The sequence below is a fragment of the Protopterus annectens genome, chromosome 7.part1 (genome assembly GCF_019279795.1).
Source record: "Protopterus annectens isolate FY-2018-M chromosome 7.part1, PAN1.0, whole genome shotgun sequence".
NCBI lineage: Eukaryota > Metazoa > Chordata > Ceratodontiformes > Protopteridae > Protopterus > Protopterus annectens.
Window position 1 is genome coordinate 204,536,917 of NC_056740.1, and position 27,964 is coordinate 204,564,880.

General features: G+C 41.8%; 1 protein-coding gene across 3 annotated transcripts in view; it reads right to left on the bottom strand.

Annotated features, from left to right (window-relative positions):
• LOC122807693 (twinfilin-2-like) overlaps positions 1–27,964 on the bottom strand; it is an 882,928-nt gene that overhangs the window by 272,292 nt on the left and 582,672 nt on the right. For 2 of the 3 annotated variants that reach the window (XM_044078650.1, XM_044078651.1), the window contains exon 5: positions 117–131. The exons of the other annotated variant lie outside the window; for it this stretch is intronic. In XM_044078650.1, coding sequence (XP_043934585.1) covers positions 117–131 — 15 coding nt within the window. The remainder of the gene's footprint in view (positions 1–116; positions 132–27,964) is intronic. 3 annotated transcript variants of the gene reach the window in all.

The following is a 27,964-nucleotide window of genomic DNA, read 5'->3' on the forward strand; positions in this document are numbered from 1 at the left end:
ATCACAAATAATCAGACATCATTAGAAACCACTAAGTAATGTTATTTTGCACTGCAAGAAATCATGAAAACTCACAGCACATGCATGCAAACAGCACCAGCTGTTAAAGCACTTACCTGGACAACTCTTCCCTAAAAATAAACACATTACACAAAAAGAATTAACACTAGACAGCCTTTCCAACTAAACCAAACAAATTAGTTTACCGATCATGTTTTAAGTTACCTGTTACTGGTACTAAAATATTCTATCAATTATTTTAAGAGTTTCTCTTTAGCATTTTAAAATGATGTGAGAAAAGTAAACAAATGGATTGAGATGTAATAATGTATATGCTATTTTACTTCATTCTCTGGCTGCTACCCCCAGAAGGCAGTCTAAGCATGCTATGCATAAGGGTACAATGGCACATCATACATTTTGGGTATTTTTTTTTTGTATTCATCTATTTCCCCAGGCGTGCACCTAGACAAACTCAAGTTCAATTAGTTGTACGGCTGCTTAAGAAGCTGTCTGAAAAGGGAAAGAAGTGAACAGTTTATAACAGACACCTTCCCCTGGAAGTGGGGTATCGATTTAATACCACAGGAAACTCATTGAAAGCTTTCCTGTGCTCTAGCCACGCATCATGGTTGTATGGCAGCACACGTCCACCCTGGGCTCAGTGTAGCATCACTGGGGAAGGGCTGCAGGATTACTTAATAACTACCCACTGTCAACAGTAATAAATGACAGCTTTCCCTTCTCCTTTCAAGGCATTCGTCAATGTCTGTAGATAGACAAGAATCAAGATACCTAGTAGGCATGCAGTTCAATGGTTACAGGGGTACAAAGGACAAAAAAAACAGAAAAATCCTCAAACTACACCTATCTGGAAAATATACATTAGCCCCTTTGAAGAACTCAATCCTTGCTCTTTACAACAACTCTAGTTTTTTTTTCTGTTTCAACAGCTTCAGAGATGCATACCATTCCACATACATTATCAGATGGGCAAGTTTTATACCATGGAATGAAAGAAAAGAAAGTCATTTATTGCGATGCACAGCAATGTACACGAAGGTGAAAAAACATGCTCTACAGAACAGAACTAGAATTGTATTACTGGTGTAATCCATAAAAAAAATAATCTGCCACATTACTTGTGCTAAACCTGGCTTTCTATCTTTGACATCAATAAATAAAAATTAGGAACTGACTCATCACTGGGGGGCAGTATTAGATAGGAGAGCGTACAGTGTGCCACAAAGCCTTCTTATGGGTGTTATGTGGAAGCTTATTTGTTAATCCTGGAAAGAGTTCTTTAGTGTAGCCTGCCATATTTTTCCTACAAATTTTAACTATTTGTAGCACAAGGCTCCCTACGCCGTTGTTAGCTCTCTTGTGGTATGCTCCATGCAAAAGCTTTAAAATATGACTGGCTCAGATGCAACCTTACAGACCAGGAAGAGGCCATCTCCAAGTAACAAAAAAGGGAAAATAATGATAATTTCTGAAGCCTTTCTGAACAGTTCAAGTTGTCCAGCCTTCTATTTTTTTAAGTAAGGGACCACTGTATTTTTTTCATGCTATTTCAAGTATCCTGCATGAAAATGATAAAATACAGTTCTGTATTTAATAATTGGTCACATCGGTAAGGTATATGGTAGTACAGTGATCTCACTGGAGTGACTAAATACGTCCTGTAGAATACAATGGGCTACAGAATGTGATTTTCTGATTCTGGCAGACTTATACTAATCACAGTTTAAACTATTTGGATTTTAATTTTCAAATGATCACATAAAAATACTGGATATCAAGAAAAATCTTAGTAAAACACATGGAGTTACACATCTAATGTAAGGCTAACCCTGGGACAAAAAAGTGATCTTTTACAGTTTATGGATACTTGATTTATACTGATATATGAGTTTTAAATTGGAAAACTCTATCCTCTTTTTTTGTTTTTTTATAAAATGTAAAAAGTTCTGTACCACAATGCCCCATTTGGCATGCACCTGCAACAACTGGAGAGGCCACAAAAGTACCTCACAAAGAGGATCCTAGGCCTTAAACAAATAGGTTCATAGGTTCATACTAGGCTATCTGCCCTAGGGCATTTATAAGCCTAGCCAGAATGTGTTTGGCTTTCGCCACCCATTTTAAATTTATTTTGCTAAATGTCCTATATGGACAGATTCAAAAAACTCCAACTATTCTCTGTCTCATATCGTCTACTTAGAGGCGATCTCTGCTTGACCTACAAACTTAGGTCTTAGGTTGGGAACTAAGGTCGGGCCCATTAGCCTAGTACACACCTATGAGCCTATAAAACAGTCTCTAAGTAAGAACCTTCACAGGAAATGCCACAAACTCATTCTTTACAGAACTGACAAAGTACTTTATCCACTCTTAACAGCAGGAAACAGTCAGAGACAATAGACTACAAGACCACTGAAACGCTGGGCCAGAAAGTGTCCCACATCAAACTGCAAATTCCTGTTAAGTTGGGGAGGCCATTTAAGCAGTCAACAATAAAATGTATGAATTAAAATGAGAATGCAGAAAACTAAAGCCATCTGGAGCTGGGGATATTGATTCAATCTGTACTCATTACTACTTCCTGTCCCTGTGCAAGAAATGAACTGCCCCTTACAACAGAGGGATAACAGCAGCTTCTTCTGTTCTTACTTCTGAACATGTCAACTGAGCTGTATTAGCTGCACTGCTATTGTGCTACATCTACCAGGACACCGGCATGTGGGCCAGGAGACCATCTGTTCAAACCCCATGTTTGGACAGGGCTCATGTTTGCAACACTGGTAATGAACTAATGCATTACAATGGACTTGTATTATCAAAGTTGCACTGACCTGCGGAAATCAGAATTAAACTTAGGTCCTCTCTGCCTGTCTATATGCTGTACTTACATGTACTGAAGTAGATGTTAAAGTAACAAAAGCACTGTTTTAACATTTATTTTTAAAGAATAAATAATCCTGACTTGTTAGTGTGGAAGAAGCTTAAATATACCTTAACTCCCAACAAAACATCTTCATATTCAAATAATCATGCTTCAAAAAGTACAGTTTTGTATCTACCATAAATGTAGATGTTCGAGTGTTCACACTGCTGCAGTCATTACACTTGGGTTATTCTGCCGTCAGGCGGTCCTGCAGTCGGCCAGAGTTCCAAAGTCTTGGTCCGGCGTCAGTTGCTCTTGCTTCTTCCCTGACGTCAGTGCGTCAGGGGTATATAAGATGCATCCGACGCCATTTTCTTCAGATTTTCTTGCCCCAGATGTCAGGTGCCCCCAATAGGTAGGCAATACATATTGTTAATAAAAAATATACATATAAAATAAAAACAATACCTTCAGTTACAAGCAAATACACCACAAAGGTTGTATAGGATACAAAGGTATAGATAAGTCCAACTAGTTCAGAGGGGATGGAGGGAGGGTAACCTGGACTGCAGCAGTGTGAACACTCGAGCATCTACATTTATGGTAGGTACAAAACTGTACTATATTCATCGTGTTACACTGCTGCAGTCATTACACTTGGGTAGAATCCCAAAGCTAAGGTTGGGTGGCTGGTCTATATAGAGTTAGAATTGGCTATGAGGCCCTGCAGAATTGCAATGGCAAACCCTGCTCTGGATTTAGAGTAAAGAGGCAGGTGATAATGCTTGGTAAAGGTGTACACTGAACAGCCTCCAAAATTTCCTTGGTAGGTACTCCTCTGAGAAGGGCTGTTGAAGTGGCTGTTGCCCTGGTGGAATGTGGCGTAATGGTATTTGGGACTGATTTCCTATGCTGTGTGTAGCAGTAATGAATACAGTGTCCTATCCATTTGGATATGGTCTGCTTTGAGATAGCCTTGCCCTGTGATCCTGCAGCATATGCTATAAACAGTTGCTCAGTTTTCCTGAAAGCTTTTGTTTTGTCCAAGTAGAAGCGTAGCTGCCTGTGTATGTCCAAAGAATGCAGAAGTTTCTCCCCTTTATTCTGGGGGTTTGGATAAAAAGTTGGCAAATGGATGGTTTGGTTAAGAGCCACACTAGATATCACCTTGGGCATAAAGGTAGGGTTTGTCCTTAAAGAAAAACCCTGTCCTGATGAAAAATTATAAAAGGTTCCACTGCCATTAATGCCTGTAGCTCTGAGACTCTTCGTGCTGAAGTTATTGCCAGGAGCAGAGCTGTTTTCCATGATAAAAATTTTAGATCGGCTGTGTTGGTTGGCTCAAAATGTGGTAGGGTCAGTTTTTCCAAAACAAAATTGTTGGTGCTCTCCGGGGCGGTCTTATGTTTTTGGCCCCTCTGAGGTACTGCTTTAGCAAGGGATGAGAGAATAAAGAAGGATCCGTGTTGTAATGTGCTGAAATGGCAGTGGCGTGGATCTTAATCGATGAGAAGGATAGGCCTCTGTCCAGCATCTCAGTTAAGTATTGTAAAATCTGAGGAATGTTTGGAACCAGAGGGTCAAGGTTTTGAGCCTGGTTCCAGGCAAAGAATCTCTTCCATTTTTCTGAGTATGCTTTCCTGGTGCTAGGCCTCCTGGCCTCCAAAATGACATCCATAACAGCTTTAGACAGAGGTGTTGCCTGTTTGGCTAATGTATCTGCCATGCAGCTAGGTTTAGGGTTTTGAGTTGACCGTGCAGGATCTGATTGTTTTGTTGAGTCAGAAGGTGTGGAATTTGAGGCAAAATCCATGGTGGGCCTTGAGCCAAGTTCCTTAAGATAGGGTACCAGTGCTGGTGTGGCCAGTCTGGAGCAATCAGGATCATCTGTGGTTTTTCTTGTCTGGCTTTTAGGAGTACCTTTGAAAGGAGAGGCAGTGGCGGGAAGACATAAACTTTTAGGTTTTTCTAGCTGAACAAGAGAGTGCCCACTTTCCATGCTTGTTTGTGATAAGTCCTTGTGCAGAATTTTTGTAGTTGACAATTCAGTGGGGAGGCAAAAAGATCTATGTCTGGGCATACCCATTTTTGCGTTACCATGCTGAAGATTTGTGGATTCAATTTCCATTCGTGAGGGTCCATAATATTTCTGCTTAGATCGTCTGCCAGAGTATTTTTCTTTCCTGGCAGGAATTGTGCTTGCAGGTGAACTTGATACATTAGAGCTGTATTCCACAAGGTCATGGCTTGCCTGCATAGGGGGATAAGAATGAGTGCCCCCTTGCTTGTTTATGTACCACATTACTGTGGTGTTGTCTGTCTTTAGTAATAATTGTCCTGGATGCAGAAGGTCCTTGAAAGCTGTTAGGGCATTTTGAACAGCCAACATCTTTTTTTGATTGATGTGAAGATGCATCTGGTCTGTGGTCCACTTGCCCTGAATGCATTTTCCTGCCATGTGTGCTCCCCAGGCGTAATCCAAAGCATCTGTTGTTAGAGTTTGCCTGGCTGTGGGTTGGGTAAAAGGCTGACCCTTGTTTAGGTGACATGCCTGTGCCCATCATCGAAACTCCTGTTGTAGGCAGGGAATCATTGGTATTACTGCTTCTAAACTGTGAGAGTGTTGAGTCCAAACACTTTTTAGGTACCATTGTAATTTCCTCATATGCAGTCTGGCATATGGTATTAGTAGAATGCAGGATGCCATGAATCCCAGGGCCTGCAAAATTTTTCTTGCAGGGAGATGGGACTTTTTTTTTTGCCAGTAATTGAAAATATTGAGTTAGTTGAACTTGTTTGTCTGGCGTGAGGTAAGCCATCTGGGCCATTGTATTTAAGCTGGCACCCAGGAATATGGATCTGTTGCGAGGGCACTAATTTTGACTTCTTTTCGTTTACTGTGTACCCTAGAGAAATTAGCAACCTTTTTACAAATGCCAGATGCTGTAGAAGAATGTCCTTTGTCTCTGCTTGAATGAGGCAGTCGTCCAGGTATGGATATATTTGAATTCCTTTTTGTCTGCAAAATGCAATTACTGGTGCCAGGCACTTTGTGAAGACCCTGGGCACAATAGATAAGCCAAAGGGCAGTGCAGAGAATTGGTAGTGCATTGTAACAGCTTTGAATCTGAGGTATCTTCTGCAATTTTGTCTGACAGGGACATTATTATTTATTTTTTATTTATTTAACATTTGTTGACCGGGAATGTGTCGACCTAGTTTCCCAGCCTGTTTTTCAGCGGAGGCCCCGAGAAAACGCCCCAGATGTGCATGAATGTGGTGGGAGGAAAAGGGAGTACCGGACCCCCAGGAAACACACACAGGAAACACAGGCAGAACATGCAAAACCACACCCAGCCGAGAATAGAACCGAGAAGAACTTGAGAACCTCTTGCAACAAACATTAACCGCTGCACCACTGTGCCGCCCATGCAGGTATGCCTCTTTGAGGTCCAGAGTGACAAGCCAAGCCTTCTTGCCCAGCATGGGTAGAAGCTGCTGTAATGTTAACACTTTGAATTTTGGAATATCCAGGTAAGTATTCAGAATTGAAAGGTCTAGTATGGGCCTCCAGGCCTTGCCCTTTCTGGGGACCAGGAAGAGTCTCGAGTAAAATCCTTGTCCTTGTTCCTGTTGTGGTACTTTTTGAATAGCTCTCATGTCCATGAGGGCTGAAATTTGTTTTTGTGCCTCTGCCCATTGATTTTGTGGCAGGTCTGGCATTCCTTTTAATCTTGGTAAAGTATGAAAGTGGAACCTGTAACCTTGAGACATAATATTCAGAACCCATTTGTCTTGGGTGATTGTTTGCCAGTTTTGAGAAAAAAGTGTTAGTTTTCCCCCTAAGGGGGCTTCCAAAAGGGACATGCTTGGCGTACGAAGGGGAGAGTCATTGCGACTGTTTCCTGTAAGGGTGAGACTTGTCCTCACCTCCTTTTGGGATTGAGGTGCCCCACTGTCGTTGTCTGTTTGAGCCTTGGGGTTGAGATCTGCCTCTTGGGCATCTGTATCTGCCTCTCTGTGGCCTGTCTGACACTGGAAAAGACCAATTCTTTGTTGGCCAATTTCTGCTAAACCGAGGTGGCTGTACCTGTAAGAAATCCTTGACTGTTTTCATAGATTTAGCTTTATCCTCCATTTTCTTTAACACCTCTTCTGCCTTAACACCAAACAAGGTATCATGCTGTAAAGGAGCATCCAATAATTTTGCCTTAACATGATCAGGTAAACTCTGTTGTTTTAACCAAGCATGTCTTCGAATCACAGAACCTGTAACTGCGGCTCTACAAGAGGCCTCTAAAGAATCAAAACCACATTGCAGAGTATGTTTTCCCACCTGCTCAACTGCATGCAATAAATCCTGCATTTCTTTACAATCATGAGCTTCTGAGCTTGCTAGCATTTTCTGTTTTAACTGAGCCATTAAATATTGTTGGTACTTAAGCATGTGAAACTGGCAATTTAAAGCTCTTACTGCTAAAGTTGCATAAAGTGTATACTTTCTTCCCCCAGCTATCCAAAGCTCTGGAATCTCTGTCAGAGGGTACTGGATTTTTTGCAATGGAAGCCTTAACCCCTTTTGGACCCTGGGAAATAGTTTCTGGATCAGCAGAAGGGTTTTTGTAAAGAAACTTGTGAGAGTCAGGGACTCTATAGTACCTGTCTGGCTTGGCTGGAGCAGGGAGCAAAGAATCAGAAGATAAGCTGGATTCAGAGAACACATCATCCACAATGTCTAGCACAGGCGGAATAGCCAGCGGCCTGTGCTGAGGCAATAAAAGGAAATCCCTGAACCTTTTCTTGGATTCTGAGTAATCCTGACTTTCCCAATGGAAATGCTCCCTCATGGTATGTAAAGTTTCCCCAAAAGAATAATCATCAGGAGGAGAGGCTGAAGGGATAGATTCTTCAGCATCAGAGTCCTCATAGGGGGGTAGAGAGTATCCCTGGTCTGAAGAGGAATCAGAGAAAATGGAAACCTGATCAGAGGAATCATAGTCTGTATCCTGCCTAGGTCTTTTCTCAGGAGAGGATGGGAATCCCTGATTAGAGTAATGAGGTCTTCAGCCATTTTAAGCATCTGTTACATAGGCATGGAGGACTGTTCAGGAGAATGCTGTACTTGTTTCTTTGTCTTTAATGGTACCTTTGCCTTGGCTGTTGTTTTAATGGTAAGTTGTGAAGGTCTGAAAACACCCTCAGAAGCCGATGCCTGCTCAGCGGCTCCAGACCCATCTGAGGGATTAGTTTCCGTAGGCCCAATACCTTGAGTTTCCAGAGGCCTAGTTGTCTCCACGTGGGAGTCGGAAGTGGCCTGTGGCTCTGAGGTAGCGGGTGTCAGGGGCTGCGAATGCGCCTCACTGAGAACCGGCGACTGGCCTAGAAGAGGTTTCTTTGTCGGGTTTGGACCTCAGATGCCTGTCTTTATCCTTGTCTTAGCGTTTTTTCTATATTGAGGTTGTCGGTTGATCTGATGGCATGGTATAATTAAACCTTCGGCCAAAGTAGTGCAAAGCAAAATCAAAACGTCTTTTTATAGTGTGTTTGTTAAATCTAGCACAAAACCGACAACTAGTGACGTCGTGATCAGGGCCTAGGCATGGAATACAGTAAGAGTGGAAGTCTTTATGAGGTATTTGCTTCCCACAAGAAATAAAATTATTAACTTTTTCTGACATCAGTCTGAGGCAAGAAAAAAGTTTCCCCAACGAGGTACTTAGCTTTATTGAAGACTTTGGATCTGAAATTCGACTTTGAAAATCTCAGGAGTCAGCCGACTGGCACTTGCGAACTGCTTCTGCTTCGGGCACCGCGTGGCAAGAAAGACTGAAGAAAATGGCGTTGGATGCATCTTATATACCCCTGGCGCACTGACGTCAGGGAAGAAGCGACAGCAACCGACGCCGGACCAAGACTTTGGAACTCTGGTCGACTGTGGGACCGCCTGACGGCAGGATAACCCAAGTGTAATGACTGCAGCAGTGTAACACGATGAACATCTACTTTTTGTCCACAAAAAATGTCAACTATTATTTCTAAAAACTCTAGCTCACTTTCTGCTTATTAGAACAGGGTGCATACAACTAAATTCTGGACTGTCCTACATCCAACAAACAAACCTGCAAAATTCTTTCAAGAGCCTTAAATTTGTCCATATAAATATTAACCAACATCAAAAACAGATTATGACAACTCAAAGCATGGTTACAGATGAAAAATTAAGTACTGTAGTACATCATAAATCTGGTTAAATTAAGACTATATCCATTTTACTTTTATTTAAAGAAACTAACACGTACTTATGGATGTCAGACCAGTGGTCTGGAGAGGTAGTGGAGTTTTACTTCTCATCAACAAAAGACAAAATAATTACAAAAACAAAACTCATCTTTACTAATCCTGTTATGAATGACTCTCCAGACTGGATAATGCAACATGCCTTATTAGGAAATTTAACAAGAATACACAAGGTCATACCATCTTTGCCATCACCCTCCAGCTTGGGCCTACTAAAACAACGTTTAAGGGATATTTGTATGACTGCCCCCTACAAATACATTATAATCATGTGAGAGTTTAAAGTTGATATAATGCTACTGGTCCACCTTAGACCTAACTAAAATGACTCTTCAATTTCATAGGACAAAAGACCCTACTAGGCCAATCCCAAATGGCACACAGTTCTCTGATGTGGTTACTACAAACATGCCTTACCACTGTACTAGTGCACGAGCAAACAACATAAGCGACCACTGTACTGTCACATGCAACTGGTAATTTAAAGAGGTGCCCCCCACAGTATATCATAACTCACCCCCTTCCAACGTCCCAAATATAGAAGACATCCTTCTTCAACTTAAAACAGATAGGTCACCCTTTAACCCAGAACAAACTTCAACACAACCTTTAGTGAAACATTTTTTTTTCAAGATAATTTACTTCCTAAATTCTAAAGGCAGCTTAGGGGGCATAAATGCATTTGGAATATTTCAGAACTAGAACAGCTTCTTGGGCAAAAAGATAATGCATGTGCTTTGGGGTTGGGTTGGCATAACGGTTAAGGAGTTTACTTCACAGATATAAGGTACAGGGTTTGATTCTCACCTTTAAAAATGAAATTGGCAAGGCTTAAAATGTCCCACAAGGACAACTAGCCTAGTACTTTGCTATGAACATGCAAAAAAGAAAAAATGAAATCTAACAATAACAAGCCTCACAAACAATATATAACTATAGAAAACCAGTAGCATAACCACTAATGCGGCAACAGTGCAAATAACTTTGGTCTCGACTGTAATGTTGTCCATTCCTAAACTACTCTGGAAGCTATACATTATAGGACAATTATCTAACTCCTGCCCCACATCTAATCTCATCATACTAAACAGATTTCAAAAGCTTCTTAGGCTCTAGGTCTTCTAGCACTGGTACAACACTACTCAAGTACAACATACAAACCATGGCCTGCTACATTCCTTCCATTCAGAATTTTCACCCACATTTCATTTCATGGAGATCTATTATAAAACTGTAAAAAACCTTCTGAAAACACCCTCAAAACGTCTCTCGCATCCCTGGATCCCTGTACCCTGCCTTTCCAAGAAATTTCTATTCCTGTTATCTGTAAACTAGTATAATATCTGTTAATGTTTCACTTACCTCAAGCATACTCTAATATGGACAGTGGCTATAATAAGCCATCCTTCTTCACCTCCCTTCTTCACCTCAAGATTATCCCCTGATTTCAAATCTATGCCCCATCATCAAAATCTCTGAGAAACTTGTGTACAAACAAATAATATAACATGTTAATAAATATGGATTCTTAGCTTAATTTCTCCATAAGATTTTTTACATGTCTTGATGGCAATGGACACCATTCCTAAGTCAGGGCATAATTAAAATTCATGAAATCACTACTGCTTCGGTCTTTGGTGTTAGACAAGAATGCTCCTGTGTGATCATCAACATGGTTTTAGACAAGGCTTTGACATTATAACTGCCATTTATCAGGTAACAAACTATTTACAACATTGGAATTTTTGTGAGCATGATTTTTGAGTTTTCACTCAATACTCCCTGCAAAACTTAAGCAATTCAACTTTGGAAATCAAGCCACAAACTGGTTTAATAACTATCTTATGAAAAAAAAAAACCTTCTAAGTTAGACTGAATGAAACCTTCTAATTAAGATATTTCTGTCTTTGCCATTACCTGGTATGCTCTCTCTACCAGAACACATTCCATCTTTCTCTGAACAATCTAACCATAGACATTCATGGTCTTCATTGAATACTGGATGCTGACTCTGTCATAATCCGACACAATTAATTATTTACAAAAACACCACAGTGACAGTTTAGTAATCCTGCCACTGGGTATCAAATAGAAGACTTACAATAACTCCAAGAAAACTGCAGTAACCGTTTTGAATGATTTCAGACACTACAGACTAAGTCCATCTAACTCACTGACCAGCAATATAAGCCAATCATTCAAATTATAGAACAAAAGTATCTTGGCCTTCTGACAGATTACATGCTCTCTTTTAAATTTCATATCGAAAAGGCAGTTGATAATGTTTTTTTTTTTTCAAACTGAAGTTGAGCTATAAAATTGCAAAACTTGTCAGCATCTAGAAAAGCTCTAGTCAAGAACATTTTGATGACAAAAGTTGAATATTCCTAACCTGTTATTTCAGCCCTACTAAAATACAGCACTCTTGCAAACTGATGAAGACTTGTATACATGGCTTATCCCTGCTCTCACCATTGCCACATAATGCAGAAAACTAAATGGCTACCTGCAATGGGGTGGACTACATTCTTATACAAACTAGTCAATCTACATATCCTTCCACCTCTCATTTCTAAACTCAAACTCAGATCAACTTCATACTATCTTTTGGTACCAGCAATGAAAATAACATATTCCAACTTAAACCAGATTTCCAGACCATAACTGGTAAAAAAGCCTTTTTCAAAATTGGACTTGCACATAGGAATTACCTATGAGCTGATCCACACATTAAGTGTACAACAGAAAGTTTTCACTGTAAACTCAAGAAGAATCTTGTAAGCTGAGTTTAACTGCAAGTGCTTTACTAATAATGGTTAACAATGTTTTTCAATGAATATATACAACTGATGCTTAACGGCATTCAACAATGTTATTCTGTTGATTAGATGTAAAACAAATCTAGCTTGTAACTCTAGAATATATATTACCTTGTGTGTTCATAAAAAGTTGAAAGATTTTTATTTTTGCAATGTCTTACTCTATTAATCAGTCTGCATGTTACCCAGTTCAGTGCAGAGTGGGATACAACATTGACTGCAACTTAAACAACCCAAGATGAATTAGCAGATTTGGGGATGGAACAGCTGGGCTGGGGGGGGGGGGGGCTAGGAATTTTATGGTAATGTGACTTTTTACCTTAGAAGAATGAAGCATAAAATGTAACTATTATGCTTTCCAATGTACACATTCAGGCCCGGCAAAACTGCTGTCCTGAGAATAGATTACAAAACGCAGAGCCACAGCTGGCTTATTTGGCATCTGATGCCACACCCTGGTGCAGCACCCCTCAAGACAGCAAAGGAGCAAAAAGAGAGGAGAGCCAGGAGGTTTGTATCATGAGCTCACAATTAATGTGAGAGCAGAAAGGTCCACTGTCCAATCTGGCAATAATACCTGTTATCAGGTCCCTGTCACACCCTCATGTTTACATGAGTAGTGGGGAAAAAAACGGATCTGCTGATTGCCCCTCCCCCAACACCTTGCAACTGGGGTGGATACCAACATCCTTCCCTAGTTACGCTTCTGATAACATGTCCAGCAAGAAAATCTGCGATGAAAGTATATTCACACACATTCAAGTCCCCTCACAATATACACATAACACTGGCCTTGCCAAGACAAATCAATAACTGCTTAGCTGTGATCAAACAGCAGAAAGGTTCAGTCACTTTCATTCAAAGACTTTCTCAAGGGGGCAGAGACTAGATGGCCAGCTGAGAGCAGTGAACTTTTACAGCTCCATAAACTAGTAAAATAATATAGGGAAATTTCATTACTTTTTGTGGAAAAAAAGGTCAAAATTCTATAGATAAACATCTAATCTATATAATTATCAAATTTGGTGGGGGTTATATAAAAAAATTCCTGTCAGCGAAACTTGGAGATATTTTGAGTTATTGAAAATGAACAACTCAAGGAATTCTCATCCAGATGCTTCTATGAAGACTGAACTACAATTAATGACAACTACCTTACAGAAACTTTCACTCAAAATGGATGGTTTTAAAGATGACTTAGAAAATCCAAAATTAAATTCTCAAAAACAGACAGATACTCTCAAGGAACTTTTACAACATCAAACAAAAATAACCAACATAGAGACATCTCTAAATGACATTGAAGGGAGACTCAAGGATGAAGAGGCACAAAAAGAATACCTGCTAATCAAAATGCTTGGCTGCTTAAAGTAGATGACTTAGAAAACAGGGAAATGAGGAATAACATTAGGATCTTCGGATTGCCTGAGAACACTGAGGGTGATGACATTATTTCTTTTTAACTACTTGGATTCCTGACTTTTTAGACTTGAAAGAAGGTTTCTGCTAAGAAATTGAACACACAGAGCTCTAAGGAATCCTGCTTCCAACTCAACACATACTTCACCTAGCTCTATAGTCATAACATTTCTTTCATTCCTGGACAAGGAACTATCCTTAAAATCTGCTTGGAGAAAATCACCCTTAAAATACAATCAAAGCCTGATAAGGTTTGATAATGATTATTCTACAAGAATAACAGAACAAAGGAAGGAGGTCTGGCCAATAATAAAAGTACTAAAACAAAATAACATTAAGGCACAGCTTGCCTATCCAGCCAAGATAACAATTCTCTTTGCCAATGAGATGAGAACCTTTAATGACTTAGAAGAAGCTTCTTTATTCATTAAAAACAACAATATAATTACTATCCCAGAAGAAATGGAATGGATGTCTCCTTCTCTTAAAAGAAAAAAAGAAACAGATCCTTGGATTGACGCTCAAAAGAAGAAACAAAAGACCGTTTCCAAAATAGCTGTCTCAAAAAATAACTTTACAACTACTTCTCTCAAGTATCAACTGATATAAACTATCATTAGTGATTACTTGAAATGAACATGCATTTTAAGTATGTACTCTCAAAACAAAAAGTTTATTTAACTACTGCAAGATAGTAATGTTTTATTCAAAATGACTGAAGAGTTCAACATTTTACACAAGTGCAGGTAGGTCAAGATGGGTTTTCTTTCATATATATATATATATATATATATATATATATATATATATATATATATATTGTTTTTTTAACATACAAATATGTAATAGTAAAAATGTACTATTTTTTTAAAAACAGCTATATATGGTATAAAAATGGTGTCTTTACTTTTTCTTTAACTCAGTGATTTTAAATTTCAATAATATAGTTTCTTAATTAGCAGTTTAGATGAGGTATTTTTTTCATTTGAATTATGCTTCTAAGTGTATTCAAATAATATTTATTTAGTAGTAGTGTCCGTTAATTGTTTAAATACTCACCGCAAGGTTTTAATTACCCTTGCAGTTAAATTACATTTCAGAAACAGAATCTATGTCTTTGTGGTGAGTTATTAGCTGGTAAGACTCTGTTGTAGTTATTTATTCATAACTAGTTTAAATGTAGCTATAATTAAATAGGTAGCTGTTTGTGCGGTTTTAAAAATAAGATATGGCGCACAGGTATACTCTTGCGTCTAGCGACTGATGGTGTGCTGTCATTCTCGTCACTGCTGTGTTGGGAAAAAGAAGTTATGTAATCACCATAATGTTCCATCTGAGTAGGTAACTTCATTTGTTAGCAACCAGTGGGTAACGGATCCGACCTGGATCGGAGCCGGCAGCTTTCCAAGCTTGAGATCCGAGCTCCAAACTCCTCCCCTTACCCATAATATCCTGCCATATCCTTCCAACCCCCAGATCGCGTTTGCCCATTTATACAATATCACAAGACAATACCACAACCTGAAAGGTAAAACCTAACCTAAGGTTTAAGAAAAACTGGGACCAAACTATGGTCCAGGTATCTAAAGAACCCGGTTAGGGGGAAGGAGGGAGGGTCACTTGCTGGCAAATTAAGTTACCTACTCAGATGGAATGTTATGGTGAGTACATAACTTCTTTACCTGAAGTAGTTAACTTCATTTGATCAGCAACCTGTGGGACAGAGTCCCCAGCTACCGAAACACTTGGGAGGTCCTCAAGGAAGGATATTCTGGAGCACTGCAGAGCCAAAGGCTGCTCTACCTCTGGAGATCAAATCCAGCTTATAATGAGAGATAAAGGTATGTGAAGAGGCCCAAGTAGCCGCAGAACAAATGTCATCCAGGGGAATCTTTGACCAAAAGGCAGCAGAAGTAGCCATTGAATGGGTTGAGTGAGCATGGACCCCTAAGGGCTCAGGCAGACCAGAAATCTTGTATGAAAGTAAAATGCAGCTAGAGATCCATCTGGCTAGAGTTACCTTCGACACAGGCTTCCCCAAGAAGGGCTTTGCAAAAGAAACAAAGAGCTGCTCAGATTTTCAAAAGGCAGCTGTTCTGTGCAAATAAAAACACAATTGTCTATGCACATCTAAAAGATGAAGTTTATATTCCCCTTTATTCTGATAGTTAGGGAAAAAAACTGGTAGATTAATAGACTGATTGATGTTCGCCTCAGAAGCCACTTTGGGTAAAAAGGTTGGATTAGTCCTGAGAGAGACCCTGTCTTTATGGAAGACGAGATACGGGGGCTTAATACAGAGGGCCTGAAGTTCCGACACCCTTCTGGCTGAGGTGATAGCTATTAAGAAGGCAGTTTTCCAACATAGGAATGTCAATTCAACCGAAGCTGCAGGTTCAAAGGGGGGGGTCCGGTGAGAGCCTGAAGGACCAAAGTCAGGTCCCATGGGGGAACAGCATTTCTAATGGGAGGCCTTAAGAGAAAGGTGCCTTTTAAGAAAGTCTTACAGATCTTAGTGGAGGCTAAGGGACTGAAATTGTCTCCAATGTGGAAATGGGATATAGCAGCCATCTGTGCCTTTACAGTAGAAGAGCTGGCCCCTTGTTGAAAGATGTGAGATAGGAAATCAAGCACTGCTGGAATAGGAGCCGTGAAAGGGTCCAAATTCCTATCGGAGGCCCAGATGGAAAAACGGTTCCATTTGCTATTGCAAACCTTCCTGGTAGAGGGCTTATGAGCCGCTACCAGGATGGATCTCACTACCGACAAGATACCGGGAGTCCTAGCAACTAATGGAACTGGATCAACCAAGCTGAGAGCTTGAGGTCGACCAGATTCGGAGGTTCCAATCCCAACGGGTGAGATATCAGATCTGGAATGGGATCTAAGGACCATAGAAAAGGGAACCAGGCTTGACGAGGCCAGAATGGGGCTATGAGGATAATTTTGTTCCGCAACCGACAAGCTTTCTGTAAGAATTTTGTCATCAATGGAAGTGGAGGATAAGCATAAAGAAGACCGGATGGCCAAGCATGAACTAGAGCGTCTCTGAGGCTTTCCCCCGGGGTATGGATTAGAGCGAAAAACTCACTGCACTTCGCGTTTGAAGGCGATGCGAAGAGATCGCAGCAAGGCTGGCCCCACTTGCGGAAGATCTGATTTGCTACTAAGGGGTTCAGAGACCACTCGTAAGGTGAGAGGATAGTTCAACTCAGCTTGTCCGTCAGGATGTTGGACCAACCCGGAATGTACGTTGCTAACAGAAAGCGGTTGGTGGATATCGCCCAACCCCAAACTCTCATGGCCTCTCGGCAAAGAGGGTAAGACCTGGTTCCCCCCTGTTTGTTGATGTACCAGACCACTGACATGTTGTCTGTCTGAATTGCAATAGTCCCTGGAGGGAGAAGGGCATGAAGGGCCTGCAACTCTAGAAGCACTGCTCTCATCTCCAGAACACTGATATGCAGCACTGTCTCTGTCTAAACGTCCGTGGTTACCGTGGCTTGGGGTTGCGGCATTATACGTTCCCGAGACTGGATCCACCACAGGAGAGAATCCCTGCAAACTCTGCTGAGGAGGATTGGAAAGTCCAACGGATGCTGAAGGATCGACCACTGAACCTGTAAGGTCCACTGGAGGACTCTCATGTGTAAGTGCGCTAACGGCAAAAGATTGATTGCCACTGCCATGGACCCTAAAGCTCTCAGGACTAATTCTGCCGATGGGGCTTGAAATTGAAGGAGGGCTAAGACATGGAGGGTCAAGCTGCGAAGTCTGTCCGATGTCAAAAAGGCCTTGGTTTGAAGCGTGTCTATCCTGGCCCCTATGAAGTCCAAGATTTGGGCAGGTTGAAAAAACGATTTCCTGTGGTTTATAGTGATCCCCAACTGGGAAGCCAGGAGCAGGAAATAATCCCTGGCTAAGCAAAGTAAATGCCTGTTGGGGGCGGTAAGGAGCCAATCATCTAGGTATGGAAAAACCTGTATTCCCTGAAGCCTCAGGTGGGCTGCTACAACCGCTACGACCTTGGTGAACACCCTGGGGGCTGTGGTGAGGCCGAAGGGTAGGACCCTGAACTAGAAGTGACTGGCCCCTAGCCGAAAGCAGAGGAACCTCCTGGAACGCCTATCCATGAGAATGTGGTAGTAAGCGTCCTTGAGGTTTATGGAGCACATCCAGTCATTCTCCTGCAACAAGGGGAGAATAAATTGAAGTGTGACCATCCGGAAATTCTCCTTGGCAATGAAGAGGTTCATAGTAGAAAGGTCGAGGATTGGCCTCAAGTCCCCCGTCTTTTTTGGCACCAAAAAGAACTTGAGTAATTGCCTAACCTGAACTGGTCTGGGGAGACATGCTGGATGGCTCTTTTTTCTAGCTGCTTTTCTATTTCTAAATCTGCAGCCTCCCTCTGACTGGGTGGTACATCGGGGAGGTGCCTCGATCGAGGAGATAAGTTTACGAAGGGGATAGAGTAACCTCTGGATATTACACGAAGCACCCAGCGATCCGTCGTGATGGACTCCCATTGTGCCAGGTGCTTCGAAAAATGCCCCCGACTGCCTCCAGAGAGGAGCAGTCGGGCAACCCCTCAGGGCTGCTGCGTGGGTCGATCAGAGAAAGGTTCTCACGACCCAAAATTCTCCGGGCCCCCTCTGCCTCTGGGCCGGCGTCCACTTTGTCCCCCTCTGCCTCTGAAGGACGAAGAGTCCGGAGCGTAACGGGACTGCTGAGCCTTCCGGAACCACCTATTTTTTGTCCTCTCTGGTTCCTAGAAAAGGACCTTTGAGGAGCCGAGAAGCGGATTCCGATGGCAGACAGCGTCTTCCCATCTTTCTCGCTCTGAACCAGCGTATCGTGGACGGTCTTCCTGAATAGGGTAGAACCGTCAAAGGGAGTGTTAGCGAAGGACACCTTAAAGGGTTCCGCAAAGTCGGAGCTAGGTGTGATGCCGTAAGGCGATGTCTGATCTGCTGGCTCTAGTGGCTCCCTCCGTGGCATGGGAGAGTAGCCGCATAGACGTGTTTGACACAGCTTTTAGAGTGGCCATGCGAGTTGAGAAGGCTCGTTTGTCCTCGGCCGACATGGTCTCTGGGGGAGACTCAGCGTATTCTTTGACCAGATCTCGCTGAAGCCTAATAACATGGGCCAAGTAATTCAGCGCCCTCATAGAGAAGGTAGCCGAAGCAAACATCCGCTTTTCAATACAGTCCATCGTCCGAGACTCCTTATCAGGAGGATGGACCAAGGAACTATCTTGTGCTAATTCCTTCTTGGTGGCAGCCGCTACCACCATGGCATCTACGGGGGAACCTTTGCTCCACACTGTCCTATCCATCGGGGGGCTAAGAATCTTATCAGGCCTCCTGGGGATTGGCTCTACAGTGTCCGGTTCCTTCCGCACCCTGGTAGTGATCAGGTTCACCAGGGGGTCAGCCGGAGGGGACACCCAAGTGTTAGACGGGCCTGAAAATGCCTCCAGAAACACAGACTAATCCGAGGAAGGCTTTTGGACTGCCCCCCCCCCCTTTAAGCGCATTTCCATAATGTCTCCAAAGGAAACTTCTTCGGGGGGGGGGTGACCTGGGGGACCCTTCCCCTTCCTCTAAGTTGGTGTCTTCCATGAGGGACTCAGGAGAGTCCAAGTGCCTCCTCTTACACTTGCTTTTGTCAGGTATCTCCTCAGGGGGCTGTCAGAGGAGAGCAACAGGGTCTTGTTCCTCCGAGGGAACTGTCTAGGACATTGACGCAGGCTGTCCCTGGGACCGGACGATGGAGGGCAGGCCCATATGCAATGGAGTGGTGGCTGGCCCAGTAGTAAGAGCCGGGGGGTCTGGAACCTCTCGAGAGAACCCTCTCCACCACGTCGAACGCCGAGGGTGAACCGCTCTGTCTGGGATCCGTGATGAACACCCTCGGGTCCGATGTGGAGACTGAAGCCGAAGCGATTGGATCCGAAAGAGAGGTGTGCCTCAACTGCAACAGAGCCGAAGACGCAACAGCTCTCTTGGATCCGACACCCGGCCCTCGGCCCCAAGAGCTCGGATCCGGAAAAGGATCCGGCAAACTCGCAGGCACAGCCGTCATTGAAGTCGCAACCACTATAGGCACTGACGACTCCCTGGCTCTGAGACTACTCGGATCCGACGGCTCGGAGAAGGAGCTATGGGGGCGAAAAAAGTGGATGAACTCCGCAGGAGCACTCGCATCTGCATCTGAGTCTGTAGAAAGTGACGCATCATCCGTTCCATGTCGGCATCAGAGAGGCTTCGGGTAGACCTAGATGAGGCCGCCGAAGCTGGCCTGGAGGGCCGCTGCAATGTCCTCAAAGATGGCCGGGGCTCCTCCTCTGGCTCCGGCGAGAAGCGTGGAGAGCGGAGCCGAGAGGGAGAGGACCAGGGAATCTTCTGAGGGGAAGAAAGGAGTTTAACTGGCGGGGCCGAAGGGGCTGACTTGGCCTGCCGCTTGCCTCTCCTGTGCTTCTGTCTTATCTCTTTCCCTCTCTCTTTCTCTCTCCTTCTCTTTCTCCCTCTCTCATTTCTATTTTCCTTGTTTCTTTCTCTCCTGGCAAACAATGGGAGTTTGAGTCCCAGCCAGGGGAGACAAGGTAGCAGGCTAAATAGCCGCAGCCGCGGCTGAAGCCACTGAGGGAGAGGAGGAAGAAGCCGAGTCCGAGGGTATATAAGACCCACCAGGATAAGCTTGTTCCTCCTATCCCTCAGGGCCCAGGGGTTAAAAGCTGCACAAATATGGCAGCCTGATGAGAGGTGCGCAACCCCTAGGCAAATAACGCACTGAGTGTGGCCACTGGCTGGGGAGAGCTTATGGCCACACTCAGAGCATTTAGAGAAAATGGCCGTAGGGCCATCGGCTATCCTAAACACTTACCACATCCACTCACACACACAAGACTAAGGGTGGGGATAGAAGTATTGAAAAAACTAAGATAAGAAGGAAAAGCGGAGGTTGATAAGTGAACAATCTGACACACACACACTGCTCACAAAAAATAAATTGTAAAGAGATTATTTTAACAATTACTCACTAACTCTTAACCAGGAGCTCGTAACTCGTGCTTGTAGAAGCCACAGCAAACGAGATCTGGGGGTTGGAAGGAGATGGCAGGGTATTATGGGTAAGGGGAGGAGTTTGGAGCTCGGATCTCAAGCTTGGAAAGCTGCCGGCTCGGATCCAGGTCGGATCCAATACCCACAGGCTGCTGATCAAATGAAGTTAACTACTTCAGATTGTTTGTTTTACATTCAGAGTTTGATGCAAGCTTATTGCAGTGAGGAGAGACAGGTTTCTGGTCTGTTTTGAGGTGAATGAGGCGAGCAGCTAATGTTGTGTCTGTAGATTAGCATCGGAACAGTAGGTATATACTTGTGTGGATTGGGTCCAGGATAGAGCGACTGTGGAAGCGTAGGGCTTTTAATGGTAATTGATGCGTCTTGGAGGAATTTTCTCTGTTACTTGTTGTTTCCATGATGGGAAAGGGAAGGAAATTTGAGTTAAAAACAGTGGTGATGTGAAGCTTTGCTTAGTACGCTTCACGAGACCCTGGTTCACATGCCGCAGTAATACATATAGAAAAAGCCTCCATTTAGGTTTCCTTGGTAATAGAAACCATGACGTATATATTTAACGGCCCTGCAGAGCCTCCAGAATACATCTTGGCATTCGGAAAGCCTCCGTGTTTAAAAGTTTGCTGATAATTTCATAACAGCTTTCAGGTACTCACTTAACACACACTTTCTCTTATTCAAATTGATTTTATCCCCAAACATGCGCAGCACTTTTTATTGCATTACATATTTACTCCATTGCTTAAGTAAATAGGTGCACATAATTAGCACTATATATTATATTTTGATAAACGAACCTGCTTTTAAAGAGCCAGTAACTTGAATAATTATTTTATAACTTATGTTTTTTGATAAACATAGCAACTGTCCAAAAGGTACACGATAATTAATGATCAGTTGGTTAAGTGCATATTGGAATGTTGTAATGACACTTTCAGTTAAACCTCATTTGCAGATATGTCATTGTTTTCTTGTGGTAATATCGGCTAGTAAGATTTTGGTAAAGTTGCTTATCTACAGTATGCCCAAAAACAGTTATAATCAGATTTATTAGATATTTTACCTATCCATATATTTCAATTGAATTGATATGGTGCAAAAAATGCTCTGAGTCTAATGCCAGATGAGGTGCTACTGTTTTTTGTCACTGAAGTGTTAAGGATATTACTTTAGACTTGAACTGTGTTGTTGGCGGATTGTAAGGAAGAAGGACAGGTTTCTGGTATGGCATGGAGTCTAATGCCAGATGAGGTGCTACTGTTTTTTGTCACTGAAGTGTTAAGGATGTTACTTTAGACTTGAACTGTGTTGTTGGCGGATTGTAAGGAAGAAGGACAGGTTTCTGGTATGGCATGGGGTTGAAGGGTATCACCGTTTATGTTTACTGGATGTAAATTAGAGTGGTTGTAGTATGGAAGAGCTTTTTTAGTCAGTGCAGTGTCATGGGGGTATTAAAACTGTACCGAAGTGAAGCTTTTATATTGCCTGTCACACAAGTCACTGGTACACATTGTGCTTATACATTTACAGGGGTAGACTCCACTTAGGTTTCCATGGTAATGAAAACCATGATGACAATGTATTGCGGCTCTGCGGATCCTTTGAGATGAATCTAGACTTATAGATTGCCTGTGTGTTTAAGAAGTTGTTGATAAGTTACGTGCCTGCATACAGACAATTGTTTAACTTACTATTTAGCTTACAGAAAATGTCATGCTATAGATAATATAAGCGTAGCACCATATATTAGTAGAATGCACTTCTGCTTCAAAGGATTACGCAATATAAGTGAACTCATTACATTCTACATACAAATCTTCATTAAACAATAATGCTTGAGAAAAGTCAGTAACCAGATTAATGGTCCATGAAAGAACTTGGCAATGGCCAAAATGTACACTATGGTTATGGAATATATTAGCATAATTCTCTTTGTTAAACAATATACAATTGTTACACAAAGAAAACTAGTTTCACTGAATCTACATATTAAGTGACTGGATCTAGTAAATGGGGCCTTTTATATAACATCACCGCTGTTTTCATTTACCGTAAAGACATGTATAATATTGAACATCAAGAGGAAACAAGTTGATTTTTCATACAAGGATATGTGCACAACAAGTGGGGTTAACTGTCTTACTTTGATTGTCAGTGTTTGAAACCCATCTTGACCTTGTAAAATATATATGCTATTACCATGAGATTTAATGTTTTTATATATGATAATAAACTGGTAAAGTTGTTCAAGGGAAACAATAGAATACGGAAATTTAGGAAATGTCATAGAATGTAATTATCACATTCTGAATTAACTGTTTTGAGTTAACAATAGACAATCTATAGAGATGAAACTGAAGTCAGTTGTATAATAGACAACTATAGGATGGTCATCATTAATAGTGGCCATCAAGCACAAACAGATATCTGTAGACTTAATAACATCATACCTTCACATTAAGAAGAGCCATGTTGGAAAATTTCTTATATAAAAATGTGGGGAAATGAAGGGGATCTCTTGCATTTGAAAGGTATTATTTCTAATTAATGTATACATAACTGTTGTTTTTAAGCAAGTTAGTAATAAAACAAAATGATCATTTATATGTTAGTAAAGTAAAAAGTATGACACTTGACATATTCAATTGATTATATTAATGTCTGAATATTAGATATACAGTTTATTTTATCAGTTCATATTATGATAGATATGTAAGATTTATTTATTTATTTACTTTCAGTTTGATGACCGGGGAGGTCCACTGGGCTCAAGGAGCCCATTTTCAGTGGGGGCCCGGGAAGAAAAGCTCCACAAAACATAGCAGGCATAGTAACAATTAGTAAAAATTATGTAGTAAAACATAAGTACAGTAGAATATCAACATAGTATGGTATACAGTGCATATTTACATGTAAATACAATTAGAGGTCAATAATACAGAGTCACCATTATACTGAGGTTTTAAATCTTCTGAGAATGCTATGAAAGAAACATTTGTAAGAAAACAGTAAATATGACTGAACTCCTATTGTGTAAGGTGGAAGGTAGTTTATGTATATGTATGCACTCATGTATTAGGCAGGGTTAGGTAGGTAGAGTGCAAGTGCATTTCCTGTTATTGGACAGGTAGGAATGGAGCTGAGTTTTGAAGTGATCAAAGTTTTTAGAAATTCTTAGAGAGGGAGGAAGAGAGTTCCATTTTTTGCTAAGGAAAAGGATAGGAGAAGCTGACCTGAGGGACGGCTTGGTTTGTATACAGAAATGAGATTTTGGTGAGCAGATCTTAGAGTTCTGTGAGGGGTATATAGTGGTAAGACATTAGTTAGTGCAGGGCACTAAGTGGGTTTAAAAATTAGTTTGTGGGCTGTAGTGATTTGGAGGTAGTCCAGGTAGTTGGGAAGTTCTAGCCATTGCAGTAGGTGGAGAGGTATGCAGTGGTGGGTAGAGTACTTGGAGGCAAACTTTGAGATTTTGTTGTAATAGGATTCCAGTTTAGAGGAGATAGACAAAGATAGGTTGATTAGTAGAGGGGCACCATATAAGTAGGTAGTGGCGAGGGTCTGTCTTGCGGAAGGGGAAAGAAAATGGGAGTTCCTGTACAGCATGCCACGTTTCTGATGTGTTTTCTTAATGTTTAGCTGGATATGGGTGTTGAATTTGAGATGTTCATCAATACTGACCCCAAGAAGTTTAGCAGGAACAACTTCAATAGTGGAGTTGGCATGGCTGATAATGTTGAAGGAGGTTTTGTCAAAAGGGTGAGATTTAGAGGGAGTGAATAGTAGAATTTTAGATTTGTTGGCATTTAGAGAGAGGTGATTTTGAAGCATCCAGTTTTCAGTGGTGGAAAAAGCAGTTTGGGTTTTTGTTTGGAGTACTTGGAGGTTAGAAGCAGAGCAGACTAGAGTTGAGTCATCTGCATATTGGACTATCTTGGTGTTAGGAATAGCTGTGTGGAAGTCATTAATAAAGATATTAAATAGCATTGGGCCGAGTATAGATCCTTGGGGGACACTGGTTGGAGTTGGGAGGAAGGTTGAGGTGCCTGTTTTCCACTTTACAGCCTGAGATCGGTCAGAGAGGTAGCTGCTAAACCAGGTAAGGGTGTTGTGTGACAGATTAAGATTAGCAAGGTGGTTTAGGAGATGGGAATGGGAGACAGTATCAAAAGCCTTGGAGAGGTCAAGGAGGACTGTGGATACAAGTTCTCCAGAGTCACGGGCGTGGTTTACTATGTCTAGGAAAGAGAGGAGAGCAGTTACTGTGCTATGGCCCTGACGAAATCCATCTTGAGTTGGGGTGAGGAGTTGGTTATTTGTAAGGAATGGCATGAGTTGGAGGTGGATGCATTTCTCAAGTATTTTTGAAATGGGTGAGAGAATGGCTAAGGGCCGGAAGTTGGAGATACTATTATTTCTGCCTCCTTTCTGGAAGGGTAGGATGAAGGCTGCATGCCACAGTTTAGGAACATAAGATACCTGTATGGATCTGTTAATGAGAATGCTAATGGGGATGGGGATGGCGATGCCGTCTGCTGCAAGTTTTAGAAAGAGTGACGGGATGTTGTCAGGGACATTGGAGCCTGGCTTAAGCTTAGAGAGGAGTTTAGTTATATATGAGGTGGAAATGGGTTTGAGGTGAAAGATGGGAGATGAGAAAGGAATGGATGGTGGAGGTCAGGGTATGAGGAGGGGGGAGGAGTTGTTGTTTGGGAAGGTCTTGGTGAGTTCTGCTATGGAGTTAATAAAGAAGGAGTTGAATAGCTTGGCTATATCTGGGTCAGACTTGCTAGTGTCAGGGCAAGGATTGTTTTTGCTACCAGGGTTGAGAAGAGAGTTGATTGACTTCCAGAATTGTTTGGGATTTTTGGAATGATTAGATTGAAGTTTGGTATAGTATGATTTTTTTATCCTGTATAATCTGTTTTTTGGCTAGGTTACAGAATTGTTTGTATTTAAGAAGGGCGTCTGGGTTCTTATTGCGATGGCAAAGTTTCTTTGTCCCTTTGTTTCATAAGTATTTTAGTGTCTTTAGTAAGCCAAGGGGCTGAGTTGGTTTTTATATGTTTTGTTCTGGGGGGGGGGGGGAATGAGAGTTAAGAGTAGCTAAGAAGGTTGAGTTGAAATGCTCAATGGCCTGGTCTAGAGGAAGAGTTTTTAGATCGTCCCAGTTTATTAGTTTGAGAGAATTGGAGAAAGTTGTGAGGTTAAAGTGTGTGAGGTTTCGTGTGTGGATATATTGATGTAGGTGAGGAGAGGAGGGAGTTGCTCTACGGACGAAGGCTGGCAAGTGGTCACTAATGGAGTCGGGTAAGGTGTCCTTATGGGAGATTTTATTATGGTGAGAGACTAGGATCCAGTCAAGTATGGAGCCTGGGAGGCTGTTTTTATTAGGTCTGGTAATGGTATTTGTAAGCTGACTGAAATTTTATAGGTTAATTGAGATGGTGGGATTATTGTTATCAATTTTTTTCCAGTCAATGTTTACATCTCCTAGCATGTAAGTCTCAAACTTAATATTGGTTGAGGCCCATAGAAGGATTTACTCAGGTATATTTGTATTGTTTCCAGGGGGAATATAGAGTGCTATGACACAGATGCTTTTATGGTTATTTAGTTGGAGAATTCCTATGACTAGTTCAGCGTTGTTGAACTGAGGAATAGGATTTTGGTAGGGAGTGATGGAGAGTAGGCTAGAGTAGATTAAGGCCACTCTTCCTCCCTTCTTTTTTAGGCGGTTATATCTAAGAGCTTGAAACCCAGGGGACAGGATTTTAGAGTCAGAAATATTGGGTTTTAGCTATGTCTAAGTGACAGCTACTATATCAGGTAGTTATGGTATAGCCAAGCGTGGAAGTGGGCTATTTTTGTTTTTTTAGACTCTGGGCATTGATGGTCAGGAGTTTGAGATATTTAGGGTTGGTAATAGGGGGAGTTGGATTGTTGCTGGTACTAGGTCCTGGGTTGGAATGTATGTCATTTGCTAGGCATAGGCAGTTAAAGGGGAATGAGAGCAGGAGTTTGGGTTTACTCCTAGTGTTTTGTGGGAGGTATAATAATGCTTTAGGAATATGACATTTCATTAAGGAGGGTAGACATTTTAGTTTGAAGCAGAGAAGTGGGTTTAGTTGAACTAGAGAGGGTGATATAGTGTGAAAGTGAGATATGGTAGAGTGATAATGAGTGTTTTGGATGATGGTAGGGTGAAGAGGGGATAGGAAAGAAGGGGGTAGTTCATAAGAGGAATAAGAGGTAGCATGGTATAGAGGAATTAGAAGTAGTAGGCAGAGGGAAGGGATGAGAAGGATTTGAGAAGGCATGGTATGGTGTAGGTATAAATGAATAGTTGGGTGGAGGGTACTGAAGACGTAGTTGGATGTAGGGGGAACAGAGTGTAAGAGGGAGGTGTTTAGAAGTGAGTAAAGTGCTATAAGGTTTGGGATGGGGGAGGGGGTGAGAAAGTATTGAAGGATGAGATGGGAGGGGATAGTGAGGACATGAGAGTGAATTGGGAGAGATGAAAGGGGGAGACTTTTGGCTAGTTTAAGTGTAGGAGCACTGGGGTGGGTGGGAATTGGGGGTAGGGTAGGGGAGAGGAGTGAGCCCGTATAGCGAACGGAGCAGGTAGAGCCAAGAGAAGAGAAGGTGGAAAACAATCAGTGAACAGAAGCTAGAATGCAGGTAAAGGCAAGGAGAGGGCTATATCTTTGTAGTGACTGGACTAGAGAAAAAATGTTAAAGAATACTATAGTTCGTCAAATCAAGCCTTGAGAAGTGAAAGTTAATTCAACAGACTCTCAAGTGAGGAACAGAGAGAAAAGTGAACAGTGTATACTTTGTAGGGCTGTGTAAAGGTGTTTTGCAGAACTTTCCAGGGTGTATGCTGCCACCAAGTGGTGAAGGAGGAAGGTAGTACCATAAATTAAAAGGAATTTACAGCTATGTCAAAATTAATCTAAGAAGTTTACAAAGGAAGTGGACATGGAGTAGCATGTAAACCTGGGAGGGGGCAGTGGATTGTGGCAGGCTGCTATCATGCACACCGAGGTACAATGCTGGGCAAGATTATAAATTGCCAACAGCAATGTTCAAAATAGCTACATACACTGATGTTCCTTCGTAGGAGGGAAACTAAGCCCTTTAGTTAGGTTGGAGTTGATTGATCTTGGGAGGAGCTTATCCAAGGATGTCTTCACTCAGATGGGAGGGAATTCCTGTACAATCAGCCATATTGTCAATACAGAAATGGTATGTTTTCTCATAACTTAGAGCACTATACAAGATAGTTCTTGTTTTCATTAAAACTGGTGAATATGTTAGGTGACTATGGAGTTCTCTCTTTATTGTGTTTTCAAACATGGCATAATTTATCATACTATGATTTATTTACCTGTCATCTTCCTTACATGTAAATACTAACTGGATCTACAATAGGTAGATAATTCAAACTGCAGCAGAAT